The following is a 21,560-nucleotide window of genomic DNA, read 5'->3' as shown; positions in this document are numbered from 1 at the left end:
ATGGGAGAGGTAGGTACTCCCATGATGCTTAATTTAATTTAGGAAAAATTAATGTCATGTTTCTTGGACAAAGGAATCCTGGAATTGAGCTATATCTATAGCAGCAAGAATCATGTTACCCTCTGTTTACTTTTGTTTTCCCCACACCTGTAAGTAAGGTCTCATGTAATGTCCCACCTGGTTCATTAGGCTGCAAGAAAACAATGCTAAAGGTCCAACATCCACTCCTGTAGTAAGGAGACACAGAGCCCTCTGAGGACAACGTGGGGATGTCCAGGCTGATCAGTCCCAGGAGTCAAGAGTTAGGGCTACAAGGCCCAATTACTCATCCCCATGGAAGCTGCTTCCCCTATTCCCAACCATGGGGTGTATGAACTAAAGTGTTAACTCAAAGAATAAAGGGTGCTCAAAGCCTGCACATCCCAAAGAAAGGACTGGCCCTAGACTGACTCCTGAAAGATGACCTCTAAGCCCCTGGAATATCCTACCTGATGAAAGTGTCTTTGTTTACCTGGGGCCTTAATCCATGCCAGGTAGTCTATGCTGACAGTGTAGTTGATGGTGAATGCCTGATTTTGTTTACCTGGAGCCCTGGGCAATGCTGTATTCATTTGACCTCTGGGGGGACCAAAGAATGAGTTGTGAAGGTCAGCAGGAACTCTATGCCTACATGACAGGCCCTGATAAAAACTCTGGACACCAAGGATCAGGTGGGCTTCCATGGTTGGCAGTACTTCATACGTGTTGTCACATATCATTGCTGGGAGAAATAAATGTCTGTGCAGTTCGCTGCGACAGGACAACTGGAAGCTCACACCTGGTCTCTCCTCACCCCTGTCCCCTGCACCTTTTGCTGATTTTAATCTCTGTCCTTTCACTGCAATAAACCATAAATGAGAGCATTACAGCTTTTTTGAGTTCTGGAAGTCCTTCCAGCAAATCATCAAACCTGAAGGGGGTCATGGGGACTCCCGACACAGAGGCCATGGAGATTGTTTTATTATGAGATACTGTGGTTTTCCTTTACCTTCTTGAGTTCCACCACTCCTTGAGAAAATGAGGTACATGAGCTGATCAATCACCTTGTTGAACCTGAAGCCTCCCTTACCCTCATCCCAGGAGAAACATCTCCTCCCCTACCATGCTCATCACCCTCCCAGAAATTCTCAGCATATGTTCAAAGAGAAACAGACACCTTAGACATCTTTCATTCCTGCTCCTTTATCGTAGTTTCCCCCAAACGCACTGGAAAGAACATGTGTGTTCAGTGCACAGTCACTCAGGCAGTGGGTCTTTCCCCAGGAACCCCCTCCCCGGCCCCCTTCCCTCCTCTCTGGGAGGCAGAGCTAGAGGCTCTCACATGGCACTCTCGTTGCCTCCTCGTCCCCTGGAAGCTCCCTTCTCTTGGGCCATGAGCGACTTGTAGGGCTTCCCCAGGCTGGGGAGGGTGAGTTCAGCTTCCTGCAGCTCCAGCTCCCGCTGAGACAAATGCTCAATGACGGCTGCTCCGATAGAATCCCCCAGCACATTGGTCATCGTGCGAAGTCGATCACTGGGTCGGGGGAAAGAAGAGCCACCATTAATCAAGGATTGAAGACCTCCACAGAGAAGAGGGTGCGGCAGCCAGGGGCTCCTTGTGCCTGGGCATTGGGGCTCATGTTCCAATCCAACACAGGTTGGACCAAGCTCTGGTATGCTCACATTTGTTCTTAGCAATGCAATCCTTTCTTTAAAAAACATAAATGTCTTCCCACTGCTGTATAACAAAGGGAGATCAACCCGATGATCGGTGATGCCTTAGAGGGCCGGGACGGGGAGGGTGGGGGGGAGTCGTGGGAGGGAGGGGATATGGGGATATGTGTATAAATACAGCTGATTCACTTTGGTGTACCTCATAAGCTGGTGCAAGAGTGTAAAGCAATGATATTCCAATAAAGAGATTAAAAAATAAACAAATAAATGTCTGTTATAGAAAATTACAGGTTATGAGCTGAACAGCACACAAGATAGGGAAGGTAACCACTGTGAGTAAATAAGGCCAGAGTGGAGACCAACTAAATGGGACACAGATCCAAATGACAGCTCCCAGGTGGGGAAAAAGTCCAGATTTTTATATGTAAATCCCCTGTTTTTAAAAATTAAGGGAATTCCCTGGTGGTCCAGTGATCAGGACTCGGCGCTTTCACTGCCAGGGCCCAGGTTCAATCTCTGGTTGGGGAACTAAGATCCTGCAAGCTATGCAGCATGGCCAGAAAAAAATTAAGGTTGGGAATTCTCTGGCAGTCCAGTGGTTGGGACTCTGCACCTTCACTGTCAAAGGCACAGGTTCAATCCCTGGTCAGGTAACTACGATCCCACAAGCTTCGGGTGTGGCCAAAGATACATGAATAATAAAAAAAATAAAAGTTGAGGTTTTTTTTTTAAATTTGCAAGCCAGTTCTGCTCCCTTGGATCACCTTTTCTGTGATTTCTACATAAAGCAGGTGCAACGGCATTTCTGGATGGTGGGTAAAGTCCCCATTTGCTTATCTCCTCCCTGCCCTACTTCCCAAGGTTAACTCTATGGAATTTGGGACCCACATGGCTTGGGATATTCCCCAAGGCCCCCTTTTCATTCTAAAATTCTAGAACTCTGTCCTTGCTGGAATGAGAGCCCATGTGCTAGGAGTCCTGCAGGGAAAGTGGAGGGTCCAAGGATAGTACCAGAGTCTGAAGAGCACTCACAGGAACCAGTCCACAGCTATGATGAGTGTGATGTCTTCAGTGGGCAGGCCGACCGAGGTGAGCACTATGACCATGGTGACCAGACCTGCCTGGGGGATGCCAGCAGCCCCAACGCTGGCTGCTGTAGCAGTGATACTGTACATGGAGAGAGACAACAGGGAAGCAGGAGGGAAGGGAGAGATGAGGCAGTGTCAGAAGGGGTCAGTTCCCCAGGGCATCTTAAATCAAATTCCCCAAAATAAAGAACAAATCCAAAGTGACTTTCATTGAGTGCCAATGCAGATATGTCCCCTCACCCTTGCTGGGATCTGGTTGGACATCCACCCAATGATGGACATTTGTAGGTTCAAACAACTCCTGTTGCAGACGCAATAGTAGGGATTCAACCAGCTGCCCTTTGGGGTTGGAAGAGAGCAGAAGACTCAACATGGGCAGCAGCCATGAAGCAGAGGCTTGAGTTCCCCATGTGCACGTATGCTAGAAGTAGGTAGGTCAGTATAGACAGGTCCAGCTGCCAGAAAAGGAACTCTAGAAGGTGGGCCAAGTTTAGATTCAAAAGAATAAATTGTCAATGTATCAATATTGGCTGACTAGTTATGACAAATATGTCATAATAATATAAGAGCTTAACATGAGGGGAAACTGGGTGGGGGGGGATATTGGAACTCTTTGTATTGTCTTTGCAACTTTATAATAAATCTAAAACTATTTTAAAATAAAAAATTTATTTAAATATAAATAAGTAAATTGTATAAATGTACTGGAAATCAAAAAGAGAGAAAGAAGAAGAAATTGTCTATGATGCTGAGTGAATAAAAAATTATACATTTACATATATATGGTTTTGGAAAACTAAAAGGTAAAACATATAGAAAATGAAAGAGATGGTCATCCACCACCAAGTAGAGGATCAGACTGGATCAACAGTAGGCTAGATTTGAGCTCCTGCATCAATTTGGATTTCTAGCATAGTGTGCTAAGAAGAATTATAAAATCACTGGGCTTGGGGGACTTCCCTGGTGGTCCAGTGGTTAAGACTTCACCTTCCAATGCCAGGGGTGTGTGTTCGAGCCCTGGTCAGGGAGCTAAGGTCCCACATGCCTCATGGCCAAAAAAACCAAAACATAAAACAGAAGCAATATTGTAACAAATTCAAAAAAGACTAAAAAGTGGTCTACATCACAAAAAATTCTTAAAAAAAAAAAAAAAAACACTGGACTTGCCAGGAGAGGTGTTAGGGCCCTGAGGTTGACACTGCCCCCCTTCCTGGTGGCCTCTGAAGTCCTTTACCAAATTCTATAATCTTGAACCTGGAGCTACCCAGGATGCTTAACACAGATGACGTCTCTAACAGATCAGTGATTGATCAAACACGTGGGCTGGTGATCAGAGAATGGACTTTGGGGTCCCAAAGATATTATTCTTCATCTGTACACCCTTAGACATAAGCTCAGAGCCTAAATTCCCTCATCTATAGAATGACAAACATATACCTACCTTGAGGGGTTATTAGGGGCAGAAAAATACAACAGTGCTTTGAGAATGGGGCCCCAAGAAGGGTCATTATTACCATTATCCTAAGTGATAGAGATTATCTCTTCCAAGTGCTGGCCCTGGCATAAACAGTGATCCGTGCATGCCTTTGGGAGCCAGGCATCATGCTCTCAGTGGGATGAGTTAATTCCACCTGGATCCGACAATCCAACTCAAGCTTCTTCAAGTTTACATTCAGTCCAAACTAGGAATCCCCAAGCATCCAATCACAATCTGCCACTAAATTCTGAAGCATCACCTGATGGGTCTCAAGCTACCCATTGCCACCAAGCTCTTTGCTTAATTAGAAGCTACAAGTGATGCTCAGTTCCCTGATCCATTTAAGAACACCCTCAAAAGTCTCTCATCCTTACCCTTTTTGATGACTTCTCTACTCCCCAAAATGTGAAATTTCCCCCTGAAAAGTGCTCACTGCAATGTTTGAGACCCTAACCTAGACAAAGCCCCAACCTTGATGAGTGCCCTTAGTGATTCTCCACCTTGACTGCACATCAGGCTCACTTAGAAGGTTAGTTACGACACAGATAATTGGGCTCTTCCAGAATTTCTGATTCAGTAGGACTGGAGTGGGGTCTGAGAATTCACATTTTCTAGCAGGTTTCCAGGTGAGGATGCTACTAGTCCACTTTGAGAACCACTGTTCTCAAATGCCATCTTTCCCTTTCCTGACTTCATTCCATTCCACCTGACCAGCTCCTATTCCTCCTTCCACATTCAGCTCAGGTGTCACCTCTCCAGGAAGGCTTCACTCACTGCTTCTGCTCCAAGGCTGGGTCAGGTGCCACCTCCCACAGCACTTGGCTTCCCCAACACAGCACTTGGAAGACCAATGTGGGAATTCATTGTGTTTAGTTCATTCATGGGCTCCCCTAATAGACTGGGTACTCCTTCCAAGCAGGGTTCATGCCTTTCACATCTTTAGGTCCTCCAAGTGCCAAGCACAGTGCCTGGCATGTAGACACCAAATAAATATTTGGGCAAGCAAGGAAAAAACAAAGGCAGACCCACACTCACAAAATTACTGCAAATTTTTCCAAGTTTGCTTTCACTGAAGAAATGGGGACCTAATCCAGGAAACTGGCCCCCCAGGCCTCAATCAGCAGAGGATTCACACTCAGTCTGTCCTCTTCCTCCAAGAAAATTCCCGCACAAGAGCAGAGCCTTAAAGAGTGGTGTCCAGCACAATTCAGCCAGCCTTTACTGGGAGTCCATGCAGAGTCCTTACTACCAGGAGTTCAAGCCATGAAGAAAATCCTCAATGACACTTCCCAAGACCCTGAGTCAGCTGTGTCATCTGAATTCCAAAGGGACCCAGGACAAAACCAGAAGTGTGTTGCTCATAGCCATACTCCCAGCTCCTGGAACCTAGTCAGTATTACTACAATAAATAAATTAAAATAAATATTTGTTCACTGATTGAACAAGAGGCTATTCCCCAATACCCAATATTATGAGCCCTGTTTCAGGGGCACAGGGAATAGAGAACCACAGCCCCATAGGCTCCAAGTACTTCATGCTCACATGAGGGCATCATGAGGTTGCTGATTGTAGGGCAGAAGAAGGTAAGGGTTGTTGACTCAGACTCTTTACCTGGGCAGGAGAATCTCAAACCATTGCCCACATGTACCCCTGCTCCCCAGCCCAGCTCCTTAAATGCATGCTCCTTCCTCCCACCCTTCATCCATCCCTCCTCCCACTCTGAGCTCTGCACTTCACAGCACTGATTCAAGAATCCACCTCTTCCTAAGATGTGACCGTGGGCAAGTAACTTAACCTGCCTCAATTTCCTTTTCTTCCTCCCTAAAATCATCATGATAATTTTATCCACCTCAGGGCATATCATGAGGATCAAGCTAATGGGCAAAAAGGCACTTTGCACAACACTGTTTACAGAGCCTTCCATGAATTCACTCTTTCAGCTCATACTTATTGAGCATTTACTACATGTTAGGCACCTAATAGAAATCCCCATAGAAAAAAATCCCTCCTCAAACAGAGATTACACTCCAGTGCGAGGCAAGAAATAAGCAAGAGGAATACAAGAAATACACACTAAGGCTCATGGTTCAATGGGGAAATGGTTCAGCCTCAGAAAGTCTAGATGTGCAATTCTAAACAGGATGTTCAGGGAACACATCCCCGAAAAGGTGATGTTGGAGCAAAGACCTAAAGGAGATGACAACGTTTGCTGTTATTTTTATAATGACTAAATTGGAAGTGCTGGGTGATGGGGCCCAGGCATCCATATTTATAACAAGAACCTCAGGTTATTAGGATGTACCAGCCATACCTTGGAAAATAATGGACAAAGGAATCTCCCACAATAGCATGTGAGAGAAGAACTGACCTGAACATCAGCCTCACGCTGCAGAGTCTCACCTTTAACCTCATCCAGCGTGGATGACGGGGCTCTTCCCACATCCCTCCTCCAGCATTCAATGGCTCCCTTTACCTCCAGCTGTGGCTCCCTCCCCACCCACCCCACCCCCCACAAGCTAATGACGTCTTAGGTCTCACCTGTTGACAGGTCCCACCCAAGGCCAACTCACCTGATAGTTGTGATCTGGCCCAGGTTGAGCTCGTAGTTGTTGACTTGGGCAATGAAGATGGCAGCAAGGGCCTCATAGAGGGCTGTGCCGTCCATGTTGACGGTGGCCCCCACGGGCAGCACGAACCTGGTGATGCGGCGGTCCACACCCAGGCCCTCCTCCAGACAGCGGAAGGTGATGGGCAGTGTCGCAGAGCTAGGGGAGAGAACCCCGAGGGCTGAGAATAGAGGCCGACAATGGGCCAGGGGAGGGTTCCCCCTGAGAACACTGGGAGTCGAGCTGGGAGCTAGAGCAAGGGGAAGATGGCAGGTGTCTAACGTTTCAGAGGCTGATAACTGTGATAGGGAAGAGGGACTTCTCATGACACAGGGAGCACATAGCAGTGAGGTCCCCCAGGCTGAGGGTCTCTTGACCCACCTAAAGCCAGTAGCTTAAGGCTACTTACAAGACACTAGTTCATGCCACTAGTTTACTCTAACCATCCACTCCCAGAAAGGATGTGAAGGGTCTTCTGAGCTGCCACCCATCAGGGCTAAGAAAGGGGTATTACAGAAGACTCTTATTCCCCACTTCCCTTGTTTACTCGGGGAGTCACCTCAGCTACACTAACCTTCTAGGTATCTCTCCCCACCTGGGATCAGGTGGTCCATAAAACACGTGCTTTGTCTGCTCAACTTTATGTCATGCAGTGAGAAGCCTGGACCCACAAAGAGGATGTTTGGGTGTCCACGCCTGTGGCAACCTGGTGAGTTTAATTTTGGGGTACAATGGTACCAATCTTACTTGGCCACAGATCAAAAGGCACATTCTCCAACTGCTGTTATAAGCAATAAAAATGATATTTTTTTCTTCCATCTGGTTGGCTCTAGTGATACCTCTCAAATTGTTTTGAATTTGTATGAGGGGGGAAAGGGGAGCTCTTTGTGAACTCCCTGAAAACACAAAAAGGAAGGAAGCCAAGAGCTCCCAGAAGCCATCTCAAGGGAAGATGAGACCCTCTGAGCTAGAAGATGACTGAGATCATGAGGCATGTTGGACCCTCTGTCCTAACCTCAAAATTTGCAGCCAGTTCTCCCTCCATATTAAATAGAGAAACAGAAAAGGAGGAAAAGGGGTTAGGAGAGCCAGCCCAGGACAAAGATCAATGCTCCAGGTGTTGAGCCACCTGGAGACCTTCAAGAGCCCCTGACATTACTATACAACCCAGATGAGGTTCTATAGTGGCAGAGAGGGCAGCATTCCTAGGAGAGCGTTGAAAGACAAAGAGTGAACCTAGGAAGGGTACCAGTGGTGGGGGTCAAGGTCCTACCTGGAAGACGTGCCCATGGCAGTGATGAGGGCCTGCAGTATTCCCCCAATGAAGGGGAAAGGATTCCGATGGGTGATGAGGAAGTAGATGAGGGGCAGGATGCCACACGCATGAAGGAACAAACCCACGATGACGGTCAGGGTGTACATGCCCAGCTGACCCCCCAGGACGGCCATGTCTTCCATCTCTAGGATCTTGCCAGCAATCAGGAACAGGATGCCCACAGGTGCATACCTAGGCCAAGCCAGACACCTGTCAGGCCTCCCTCATGACTTCCCCTACAAGCCTGCAACTAGCATCCCCAAGGCTTTGGCCACATAGACCCTGGTGCCAGACAGGGTGCCCACCATACAGCACCTTCTCCACTCCAGCCTTCCCCACACAATAACAAATGGAACTGGGTCCCACAAACGTATCCCATGTTTTCTTCCTGCTTACTCACAGCTCACCCTCAAAGAGCAGAGAAGTTTCTACGACTCCAAGATACACATTCACATAAGGTCTCTCTTTCACCCAACCCCGGATTCAAATCCCCTCAAAGAGTCACTGTCTTCAGGACTTTTTCCCTAGACATTACTCAGACACTCTCTGTCTCTGGCCTTCTGACTTCCCTTATCCACTGCCCCCAACTCTTTGCTCTGCTTTTGTAACCTGTACGCCCCTACTCTCTTTCCTATAAGTGCATATTCTCACTCATTCACCAGACCTAAGCTATTTCACCTGGACTTCCCACAGACATCTCAAACAACCTGTCTTATTAAATTCTCTGTTTATTCATTCACTCAACAAATATCCATTGAGCACCTACTATGTTCCAGTCACATTGTCCCTGCCCTCATGGTGCTTACATTATAATGGGGGAACTGTACAATATGTGGAGAAATATATCATTTAAAACTTCAGGTGGTGACAGCCGCAGAAGAGAGTCAGTGAGTGGGGCTGTAAGAATAAGTGGTCAGGGAGGGCTTCTCTGAAGAGGTAACAATTACTCTGATACCTGAATGATGAAAAGACACCACACATATCTGAGGGGAAAGCATTGTAGGCAAAGTGCAAAGACCTTGAGATGAATGTGAGCTAGCAGTGTTGGAGGAGCAGAGAGAAGAGCAGTGTGACTGGAGCAGTGAGTGAAAAGGAGAGTAAAGGAGACAGCATAAGCAAGTTCATCGGGGGCTCACCTGTTTTCCCCACAAACCAGCCCACTGCTTAGTTTTGTGAGTTTCTGCCAATGGTGCTATAATTCACCCAACACCAGGCTTCCTCTGTTATGTCTCTCTCTTTAGAAACTGAAGTCGACACTTGGTCATTGTCATGGGGAATGTATCGGAGGAGGTGAGGACCACTTGGGGAGTTGGTGCAACAGCTTAGGTCAGAAATGATAAGACCCAAGCTAAGATTGTGGGAATGAAGATACAGGGGACTCCTCCAGCCACATCTGTATTCCCCAGGCTGGGCCCGGGGTTAGCCCCGGTGGGTGGTTGCTGAGCTGTCTCCAACTCTAGACATACCTCTATGAATATTCTGTAAACACCTTTCCCAAATCCCTCACCTCCATCCTTACTCCTCATCCTCTGCAAAATTCCTCAACTCTGGATCAGTTGCACAACACTTCTTTCCTCCTATACTCAGCTACCTGGCACATATGGATATTCTCCCAAACATGCCAATGACACCACTACAAACTCACAGTTCCCCATTCAGTTGAGCTTTCAGCACTCTTTTTCAATCCTCTTCCTTATCCTTGATAAGCTTCTCCTTCTAACCTCTCAGCTGCTTCTCCAAGCTCTCAACTTAGCCTCTAGCCTCCCCCCCCCCACCCAACTTTCAAATTATTTGGGATGGTGTACAAAGTCTTCCCCAATTTGGGAAGACATCCTTATTAATATCTTCCACCACCACTCCCAACATATGCTCCCACCTTCTTAAAATCCTCACCATTCTCCTAACAACTCAGGTTCTTTCAAGCTTTGCATGTTCTGTTCCCTCTGCTTGAAGTGCCTCTCCCTTCTTCCTGTCCTGTTGGATTCCTACTCACCTTTCAAGACCCAGCTAAGAGATGGACTTCTCCATGACTTCCTCCTCACCTTCCCAGGCAGAGTTCACTGCATATCCCTCATTGGTTGCTTACTTATCCATATTCCCCATACTTTTTAAACATCTCTTGACTCTAGAACCTTCCATCTTGTATTTATATTTATCTAATATACATCTGTCTCCTCCAAAACTTTGCAAGCTTTTTGAGGACATGGACTGAATTCAATGTATCTCTGTATTCCAGAGTTCAAAACGAAGTCAGCCTGGTAAAATGTCTGCTGAAATAGTGAAGGGATTTAAAGAATGAATGAATGCATGGGTCAGTTAAGGAATAATCAGCAAGTGGATAAATAAGTGAGAAAATGAGTAAATGAGACATGAATGATGGGTGAGTGAATGAATGAGCGGGTTAAGGAAATGGGTGAATGGATGCAGGGGATATTTGACTGAGTGAATGAAAGAATAACAAATGTAGAGATGAACAAGTGAGTCAAAGAATTGAATCCAAATGAATAGATGACGTGGTGAGTAAATGGATCCATCAATTAGCTAAAGCACAGATGAGTTTATGAATGAATTTATGAGTGAATGGACATATGAATGAATGCATGAATTAACCAACGCACAGAAAAATGAACAAATGAATGAATCAATGCATGGGAGAATGAAGATAAATAAACAAATGAGTGAGTGGATAATTTGGTCAATCCAGAGAAGAATAAGATGAATAGATGCATGACGGAGTGAATGAAGAATTCACAGAAGCTTGAGTACAAATGAATAAATGAGTGAAAAAATAGATGAACACAGGAGTGAATGAGTGAATAAATCATTGCAAAAAAGTATGAATGAATGAGTGAATTAACCAATACATATGTTGATGACTTTGGCCAAGTGGTCCCAACAACCACTTCAGCAGCTGCCCCACGGCCTGACTTCCCAGCCCTGACAACACCCATCACCACCACCCCCCGTCCTTGTCACAGCCCAACACTCACCAGATAATGATGCCCACCAGCCTCATAATAGCCTCATTGAGGCTGTCGAAGAAATCCCGCAGGACCCGGCCCTTGTGTTTCATGCCACCGATGACCAGCCCAAAGGCCACCGAGAAGACCACAAGGCCCAGGGCATTGATGCCATTGGCAGAGCCAGGCACAGGCACAGTCTCCTCAAAGCTCAGCACCTCCTGCAGGGTGCCCAAGGCCCGCGTGACATTTTCCAGGAGGCTGGTTCCGTTCTCCAATGAGGATAAAGGAGGCATGGAGGTGCCCGGCTCCGATCCATTATCTGTCCTCACAATGGTCCTGGTTACCAACCTCGTGCTGTACTGCGTCTTAAACTGAAATATGGAGATATTGGGCCATAGACCAATGCATAGCAGACTGAGTGCATAAAAAGGTTAATGAGGGAATGAACCACCAATGCATGGAAGAAAAAGTATAGATTTTGCATTTTTCACAAGTTCCCTGGGCAATGTTCAGACAGGTCCTTCTTCCCATCCCTCACTCCTGGACCATTCACTCAGCAGCAAGCTCCCCCAACCCTCCAAACCTCCTTGATCAGACTGCATACTTCCCCCTGACCTGTTTGAAGCAGGCCTCCACAAGGTTGGGCGGAAACATATTTCTGCAGAAAAACATCAGATGAATGAACGTGGTTAGACCTTGGAAGAGAACCTAGAGTGATAACAGTAATAATAATAGCAAAGGCAACAATAATAATAGTAGCCAACATCTGAACACTGAGCTAACTGCCTTACCTACGTGATCTGATGTAAACACCACAGCTCTAAAAGTGAGTGTTATGGATGTCTCCACTTTACATACAGAGAAACCAAAGCACAAAGAACTTATGTAAGTTGCCCAAGCCACACAGCTCCTAAGGGGTACAGATGGACCTCAAATTCAGGCCTGTCTGAGCCCTTTGGTAGGACCCTATGCCACCTCAGGGACTTCAATTCACACACCGTGATATCTCAAAAAAAAAAAAAAAAAACAACACAGGACGCTCCTAAACTCTTCCAAGGCTAGGTTCCCCCCAGGTCAGTGACTGGGGTAGAACTATGAACAGCCTTCATTCTGGCAGGCAAAATCTTGCTACTTTCAGAGAATCATTTACCTTCCAATGGATCTTGGGAATACCAAACACCATCTGTTCTGAGCCCATTCCAAGATGCTGCAACTATAGCCTCCCTAACTTGTGGGTCGAAAGATCATATCCTAGGAGTAAGCTGCCCTCAGAGGATTTGTGCACAGCTCCAGGACAGATAACAGGTATCAGTAAAACTAGGCTCAACTTGGGTTGCATTTCCAGGCTGGGTTAGCCTGTCCCTTTTGTCTCCACTAGAGTGTAGGTTGTCACATGTAGGGCTGAAATTCTGGAATTCCCATCAAAATTAGAAAGGACGTCACCTGACCAGGTCCATGAAAGCATCAGCCGTGGGGATGGTCTCGATCCGGCCCTCTCGGTGCAGCCCCTCCTTGGAGCCTTTCCCAGGATGGATGATGGTGACCATGAGGATGCCAATGAGGACCGCGATGACTGTGGTCACCATGTAGTATACAGCTGCCCGCATCCCCATCCGCCCTGTTGCCTTGTTATCCAAGGACGCCATACCTGGAGGACAGGTGGTGCAATCGAGCAGCCCCATCCACACCCCACCACCCACTCTCCCATCAGTTTGCTCCATGCTCCCCAAACTGCCATAACCATTCCACCAAGCATGCCTCTTCCTATGCCTCACCCCATCCTTCCACCCACTTTGCTATCCTCCAGCTCCCATTCTATGTTGCAAATACAGTTTCCACTCCCTCCTTTATCCCAAGCACCACTTCACTAACCTTGCCTCTACTCTAAGCCAACATTTTCGACTCCCACTCCATCCTCTATTTACCCCCTATTTTGTACCATAACCTAATCTGCATTCCTCTCTTCATCCTCCTATCCACCCTAAAAATTACAACTCCCTCCAACCCACCTCACTATACACCATCTATACACCTCACTATACACCAAGTAGTAGATACTTTTGGTGCCCTATCCGGACACCCTCCACCAGGTTGATACACCTATCCTTCCACTGCTGAGCATGTTGGCTGCTCTAACCCTAACAACTCATGCTGCCCCCTTCTCTTGAGGGTTGCCCTCAGCAGAACAGGAGCTTCCTCACCCACAAAGGCCCTATGGGAGACCTACAGCCAATGACTGATTGGTACAGGGATTCAAAAGGTCAGCCCCTTTGACTTAGAGGCAGGGTTGTGGAGAACAATTCTGTAGTGTTGCATGTTCTCCAGAGCTCCCCATGGGATCAGGTTGAGAGGCTAGCCTTCTTCTGAACCCACATTTCTGCTTAGCATCTTTCCCCACCCCATTCTGCTCACCTCACTTCCTCATAGGTTTCTCTTGAGAGCTACCCCTCAATAAATCGCTTGTGCAAATACCCCCATCTCAGGCTCTGCTTCTAAGGAAACCCAACCCAAGAAATCATTCTTTCATTCCTTTATCTTCATCCCCATCCCAAAATCTGGAGATTGGCGATTGACCACCCATGGGCCAAATCTGGCCCGCTGCCTGTTTTTGTAAATAAAATTTTATTGGACCATAGCCATGCCCATTTGTTCACATACTAATCTGCTGCTGCTTTTGCAACTACAACAGAATTGAAGAGTTGTAGCAGAGACCACATGGCCCTTGAAGCTAAAAGTGTCTTCTACCTGACCCTTTGTAGAAAAAGTTTTCCAACCCCTGCATAAGCCATCCATTCTTCCATCCCACCCTCCACCCACCATCCTGTCACTTCCATCTCAAATACCTTCATCCACATCCCACCCCATGACCATCCACACCAAATCCCAGCTACCTTCCCTGGTTGCCCCACAACAGCCTTCCTTTCATCTCTGGATGATACTAAACCCCTGGCAGGCTGGTATTTTGCCTCCAAGGAAAAGTACAGGAAAGTTACTGAGATAAGTCTTATAGATCCTCTGGGTCCTGGAACCCAGGTCTGATTAGTATCAGGGCTTTGGCCAAGGACGCAGAGCTAGATGCATGCTCCGTGTTTGAGGTCTGAATTGGGGAGGTGGTCCCATGCTCGGAACAGCCTTGGCTCCAGATTTGGACTCTGGGAGGGTCTTGGAGGCCAACACTGGCCTGGGCTCTCTCACCTGTGATCAGGCTGGAGACAATGAGTGGCAGCACCAGCATCTGCAGCATCCTCATGAGAAGCTCTCCAGGGAAAGAGAAGTACTTGATCTGGCGGTAGCTGAGCTGGTACGGGCGCAGGGCAAAGGCCAGGCTAACCCCTAGGGCCAAAATGAGGGGTCAGTGGAGTTGAATTTGGTCACTGAGCCCCAAGCGGGGGCCATCCATTGCAAAAAGGGTGTGTGTCGATGGAGGTGAAAGAGAAACACTCTGAGTGTGCGTGTTTATGTGCACATTATGGAATGTATGAGTTTATGTTACTGTGTTGACACGTGTGCAAATGTCTGCACATTCATGTGTACACACATACACATGTGACAGTGTGTGCTCACTTGGGCACATGCATCTGCCTGTATATGAGGGCCCGTGTACATGAGATGCACATGTTTTTCCTATATGTGTATGTAGGTGTGACTTGTATGTGTATAGTACTGTTTTCAAGCATGGGGGTATACATGCATTTAAGCTCATAAGTGTGCCAATGTGTGTACAGAGGAATGTGTGTGTGTATGAACATGTTTGTAAGTTCTAGTATATGTGTGTGTGTATGAGTTTACATGTTCGCACCTGTAAGTTCTATACATGCATAAAAATTTGTTCATGTTTGTGTGTGTTCATTTGCAGAAAGTGTGCATTTGTATAGTGTTTACTTATGCGTGTAAGTAGACATACGTATATCGGGACATGAGACATTGGACACACAGCTGTGTTTGCAGGAGTGTGTACCCATTTGTGTGAGTGTGTCCTGGGGAGGGGGAAGGGTGGGCGTGCGCACCTGTACAGGTGAGAATAACTAAGTGGAGGGAAGAAATATGCGTGCAGGGAATTTCCCGCAAGTCCTCGCCCACCAGGGGCAGAGCCCGCCCCTCCCAGACGACTCACCAATGACCACTGCGCTGACGGTCAGCAGGATGAAGGCGTTGCGGCGCAGGAAGCGCAGCACGTGCTCGCGTGTCATGGTCTGCAGGCGCAAGCGAGTGCGCAGCGCTCTCTGCTGCAGGCTCTCCTGCAGCCGCTGCAGCCAGCCCACTCGGCCCAGCCGCTGACCACTCTCCCGCAGAAACAGGCTGTTGCCATGGCTGCTCATCGTCTATCTGCGGGGGACAGAGGGGCCCAGGCCTGGTGAGGGACCGAACAGAAGGCGGATGTAGGTAGAGGGGGAAGAGTGGAAGAAGCTGGTGAGGAACTCAGAGAGTCCAGACAGCAGGGAAGGGGCGGTGTCGGTCTGTTGGGTTATGCCTTGCGCTGGGCCACCTGAGAACACTGCCAGGGGTTCAAGGGTCATGTCCTGGCAGAAAAAAGATCAAGGTCTCCAGAATCACTCCCGGGCATGACTGGGAAGAGACAGAGAGGCAGATCACAATATAATGGACGTTTTTGCCATTCTCTAACTCCAGCCCCCTCCTTATTGCATGAGAGCATCACAAGCGACTGAGAGCTGGCCCAGCTCACAAACCAGACTAACAAGCCTTGGCTGAGCACCAACTTCACGCAGGGGCTTAAAAAAGGCACTTTGTGGCTAGCCCCCCAAATTAATATGGTTTGGTGTCTAGCCTGGAGGTGCTACCAAATGGGCTTTCCACAATGACAAAATCAGGAGGCACCCAGCAAACAGTCGGGGCCCAATAAATGCAGCTGCTCTGCATGAATGCCCAACAGCAACAGGAAGAGGGGGAGTCCTACGAGATGGAAATGGTGATAATTCTTGATCCCAGTGGCTCTTCAGCATCCATCTTTGAAGGGAAATGTGATGTTCAGAGTCACTCTGGGGTACCAGGCACCGTTTCCCAAACGTCAGACGTCTGCATCTCCTCTTTACATTCAGCCATAACCATGTCACTTTATTTACTTATCTAAATAAATGTATCTAAACTGGAAATTTTAGATCATTACTTGACATGCTCATTATATTTTAATACACATTAAATAAAATGCATACAAAAATTAAAACTTACCTATCCTTTTACCAACTAAACACCTCACAGGTATAGGGCAGCTTGGAAATTGTGACTTTCATGAGTCTGAGGAACATCGGCCTTTGTGGCCCCTTCCACCATGAAAATATATATTAAAATTATATTTTACAACTGCATTGATATAAAAATGAATATATTATTTGGGAACTAGATCGAGGTGATTGTTGAACAACGTTGCAAATGCACTAAGTGACACTGAACGCCACTCTAAAATGGTTGGTTTTCAGTATTGTAAATTTCACCCCAATTTTTAAATGAATATATTGATATTATATATTAAAACATTTTCTCTGACCTGAAAGCTAAATTCTTTATTCTGATTTAAAAGAAGCAAAAATGTTTGCATTGGCCCTAACAGTGTCCTGGGCCCTGGGCACCTCCTATTCCAGAAAGATAAGCAGGCTTGCCTATACTGATATTACAGCAAAAAGTGGCAAGGCCCCTCTTGTCGGCATACTGGCAATTCTGTTAGCCCTCTAGATTCATCCCCAGGCGAAAGGCTGACCACTAGAGATGGCATTGCCTGGGCTCCCTTGCCCTTTCAGTGTGGCCAGTGGAAAACACAGGAGAATGGAAGGTGGGAAGACATGGAGGTAGAGCATTCTCTTAGCTCCCCCTGCCAGGCCTGTTTGGGAGTGACTGTATTCCTCTACCTAAGGTCACAGTTCCCATCAGACAATCTTCTGCAGCTGTTGACCATTTGGACATCTTCTTTGGAAAAATGACTTTAGTTCCTCTGCACATTTTTCAATCAGATTGTGTATGATTTTTGTTATTGAGTTGTATGAGATCTTTACATATTTTGGATATTAACCCTTTATCTGACATATGGTCTGCAAAATTTTTCTCCCATTCTACAGGTTGCCTTGTCATTTTGTTGGTTTTTGTTTGATTGTTTTTGCTGTACAGAAGTTTTTAAGTTGGATGTAGTCCCACTTGTTGATTTTTGCTTTTGTTGTTTGAGCTTTTGGTGTCATATCAAAAAAAAAAAATCATTGCTGGGACCAACATTGAGCAGCTTCTACCTTACATTTTCTTTTAACAGTTTTATGGTGTCAGGCCTTATGTTTAAGTCTTGTATCCCTTTCAAGTTAATTTTTGTGAATGGTGTAAGATAGGGGTCCAATTTTATTATTCTGCACCTGTTTATCCAGCTTCCCCAACATCATTTGTTAAAGAGAGTATCCTTTCCCCACTGAGTGTTCTTGGCTCCCTTGACATGAAACAGGTGCTATTGCTACAATGGATATAACATTACAATATATGAATATATCAAAAATCTAGGGGGAGTTGAGGGAAGGAGGGAATATGGGGATATATGTATAAAAACAGATTATTGAACTTGGTGTACCCCAAAAAAATAATAAATAAATAAATAAAATGGAAAAAAAACATGGTGTAAATCTTAAATTACACAATGTTACGTATCAATATGTATTTCAATTAAAAAAATAAGTACAATCCTTTGTTACAGCCACAGCTCTCCCCAGGTCCCCCTCTTGCTGATCTCTGAGTGTTGCACCAACTTTACTGGTTTAACCTTGTAAGTAGTCCTTAATTTTCAATTCCTCTTTTTGAGTGTGCTGTCTGCTTCCTGACACATACACTAGATTCATCTAACTTCTAGAAAAAAAACTCTCCAAACCAAAGAAAGACAGTACATATTGCATCCTGTGCTGGGCTGTGCATATTTGGGTTGCCTGGGATGTCTGTACATGTAAGGAGAATTTGGCCTCCCCCAGCTACTCTCTGAGGTATCGTGGCTTCAGATACCTCTCCTTGCCACCACCTCACCTCTGCCAAGCCCTAATCCCAACCCCAGTGCCTGAATCCATCCAGATCAGGCTGGGAGGCTTTCACAGACAGACCAATAGATCATTCCCTGAACTTTTTCCTTTTTTTTTTCTTTTTGGCTGCCGCTGGCTGAGCAACTACTTTTCTGAGATAACTATCATTCTTGTCCTCTTTCATCCTCCCCATATCTCAGGGATGGGGTATCTGCCTCAGCTTTCCAGGTCCTGCTTCCTCCAGTTCTAAGGAGCTCCTGGTTCCCGATGTCAAACCCCAGCTGGGATCCTGCTCCAAAGGATCTGTCACTTCGAACCACAATGGTTTTTTTCAGCTGGCTGTGAAAAATCCCAGGCAGGAGACCACAGACTACATAAGAAATGTGTAATTACTCCCTCATCTCTAAGATGTATGTTTCCAGTCACCATGAACTAGCATGAAGCTGCCCATGGGTCCCAAGGGAGCATGCAGCTGCGATCCAAACTAGTCACAAAAACTCCAGAACTAGTTTGGTCTATCTCTTATCTCTTCCTTATAGGAAATAGCACAGTATAGAGCAGGGATGCACGAGCCATAGTCCAAGGGCCAACTCTAGCCTGCTGCTTGTTTCTGTAAAGAAAGTTTTATAGGCACATGGTCATACTCATTCTTTACGTACTGTCTACGGCTACTTTTGTGCTACAATGGCTGAGTTGAGTTGTTGAAACAGAGATTTTATGAGTCTCCATACAATCTCCCTGGCCCTTTACTGAAAAACTTTGGAGACCCCTGGTCTAGAGGAAGAATGTTCATGAGCTCTTTGTTTCAAATACCACTCCACCTTGCAGGAACTGGTCACTTTCTGTGTGGCTTTGATGGCCCAATTCACAAGACAGTTAGAACAGCACCTAATGAGCATGAAATAGATGACAACCATGGTTAATAAAAAGCAGGAATCCAACAGATACACAACTGAAGACAGAGAAAAATGTTGACAGGGGAGAGAGGCTTCCATCAACTTTGCTCAGTCCTGACTGCATTACTTGCCAAGCAATACTTGACTTGAAATGGTTTTCCCTGGATCTTGGCCTCCTCTTGGCCCCTTCTTGGTCTCTCTTGGACCCCTGGGGGCTTCTCCCCTCACCCTAGGTTCTCTCTTTTCTAGTCACTCCTGGTCCTAGGCCTTCTCTTGGCCATGCTTCTTAGGCTTCCTGCTCAGGAAATGGCCCTTCTAGCGTCCCCAGGATCTGCAGGGGTTCAAGGACGGATCTCCCACCTGGTTCCCCCAACCTCTAGACTCTTAGATGTGATGAGATGGGCATCTCTCAGAGCCAGGGGCAAAAAGGAAGGAACTCCTACATTCTAAAGCTGAAGCAACCTACAGTGGGCAAACGAGGATGCTTTCCATACATTTTATCTCAATATTCTGCTAACCTGAGGAATGAGTGAAGGGAGGAAAAAAGAAGGAAATACATATATCACACATCACAAATACACACTTGAACACACAACCTCACACACCTCTTGTGAACAACTGACACATGCACAACCACACACAGACACACAGTCTCACACACACAGAACTATTTGACATACAACCCATACACCTTCAGAAATGCAACTCCAGTATTATGCTAAGTGAAATCAGTCAGAAAAAGACAAACACTGTATGATATCACTTAGATGTAGAATCTAGAAAATACAACAAACTAGTGAATATAACAAAAAAGAAACAGACACAGGTATAGAGGACAAACTAGTGGCTGCCGGGGTGGGGGGGGGAGAGGGAAGGGGGCGGGCAATTTAGGGATGGGGGTTAAGAGGTATAAACTATTATACATAAACTAATCTACAAAAATATATTGTACAACACAGGCAATGTAACCAATATTTTACAATAACTATAAATGGAGTACAACCTTTAAAAATGATGAATCGCTATATTGTATACCTGTAACTTATATAATATGTCAACTATACTTCAATTAAAAAAAGAGAAATGCAACCCCATTAAAGCAGCATTAGTCATACAATTCCTACACACGCAAACACGCACACACTTGACATACTCATGCACACCATCAGACACAAAACCCCAGACTCCTCCTCAGACACACAAACCCACACATACACACCTTCACGTCCTTGTGCCACACGCCTTGTAAAAGAAACTCCAAACGGGCATTTGCAGATACATACACACACACACACACACACACACACACACACACACACCTTGGGACACAAAACTTCAGACTTCCAAATTCCTTCCCACATTTAAACATTCAGCCCCACACACCTCTTTGGGTAGGCAACCCTACTCATAAATTCAGTCTCACACACACACACACACACACCATCACCATCACCATCACCATCACCATCACCACCAACCCACACACAACTTCGGACCCAGTCCCCCACCCCCGCAGCGGTGGCCAAAGTCTCAGTCACAACCAGGTCCCTCCGGATTTAGAGGAATAAACCCCCTAATAGGGAAGGGAACCAAGCCCTGTAAAGGGACCAGGCATCAGGCAGAAATGGAAACCTGCCCATCAGTAGAGGCCAGGGATAGAGGGACCGGATGGGAAGGGGCGGGGAGATGGGCAGGGAAACCCTGGGGCAACTAAGGCGATAGGAAACTCACCAGGGCTTACCGGGAGACGAGCGGAGGCGACAACTCAAAGGGCAGCGAGCAGCTGAGACAAAGAGCAGCCGAGAGACTGGAACGTGGGCGCAGGGGGCGCCGCACCTGCCCGACCACGGGGTAGGCCAAGCCGGCCTCGGATCCTGCCTGTCCTGAACCTCAGAGCCCCCGCCCTCGCGGAGCCTCGGTGTTCCCACTCACCAGCGCCAGGAACGGCGGGGGCGGCCTGCCCGCGGGTCCGCCTGCGCGCTGCGCGGGGGATGCAGGAGCCGGAGTCCAGCTAAGCGCCCGGCCCGGGCAGCGGGGACCCGCCAGAGACCGCGCAGCGCCGGCTCCAGAACCAAAAGGCCGAGGTACCCGCGCGGAGCCGCGACGCGCTGTGCAGCGGGTGGGATCCGCATCGGCCCTGCGTTCACGTGGGTGTGGGGGCGCCGGGCCGCTGGAGGGTGGGGGGGACGGGATCCCCTCCGGGATGCCCCCCGCCTCCCCCGCTCCCAGCCCTGGCTTCTCAGCCGCTCGGGAGAAAGGCCGCCGAGAGTTTGGGGAGGGAGGGGATCCTAGGGTAGGCGGGGTGGATGGCCTTCTCTTTCTTTTAGCCCCCGCCCCCCAGCTCAGAGCCGCGCCTCCGAGCCCCCGCCTCCCGCCGCCTCCTGAGCGGTCCCGCTGGAGAGCGTAGGGACCAGGCCCTGGCACCACTGGGCCCGCACCCGCATCCTCAGCGGAGGTCTGGGGAAGCCGCGGGTGTGAGCGTCCGAGTGACAGCAGCCTCTGCGTGGGCTCGGCTGCCCCTCTTCTCC

At 47.3% G+C, this 21,560-nt stretch overlaps 1 protein-coding gene across 1 annotated transcript; it reads right to left on the bottom strand.

The window, feature by feature from the left end:
• Positions 1–1,332: 1,332 nt before the first annotated feature.
• On the bottom strand, positions 1,333–21,260 carry SLC1A6 (solute carrier family 1 member 6). The gene is made up of 10 exons (XM_057709028.1): positions 20,965–21,260; positions 15,256–15,467; positions 14,337–14,474; positions 12,585–12,789; positions 11,757–11,799; positions 11,169–11,512; positions 8,137–8,370; positions 6,828–7,022; positions 2,725–2,859; positions 1,333–1,552 (listed from the first exon to the last, which is right to left on the bottom strand). The coding sequence occupies exons 2-10, from the start codon at positions 15,458–15,460 to the stop codon at positions 1,357–1,359; spliced, it is 1,695 nt and encodes a 564-aa protein (XP_057565011.1). The 5' UTR covers positions 15,461–15,467; positions 20,965–21,260; the 3' UTR covers positions 1,333–1,356.
• Positions 21,261–21,560: the final 300 nt, after the last annotated feature.

Source organism: Hippopotamus amphibius, chromosome 15 (assembly GCF_030028045.1).
Source record: "Hippopotamus amphibius kiboko isolate mHipAmp2 chromosome 15, mHipAmp2.hap2, whole genome shotgun sequence".
Classification (NCBI taxonomy): Eukaryota; Metazoa; Chordata; class Mammalia; order Artiodactyla; family Hippopotamidae; genus Hippopotamus; species Hippopotamus amphibius.
Note: the sequence above shows the minus strand (reverse complement) of the source record. Positions and strands in the feature narration are given on the sequence as shown.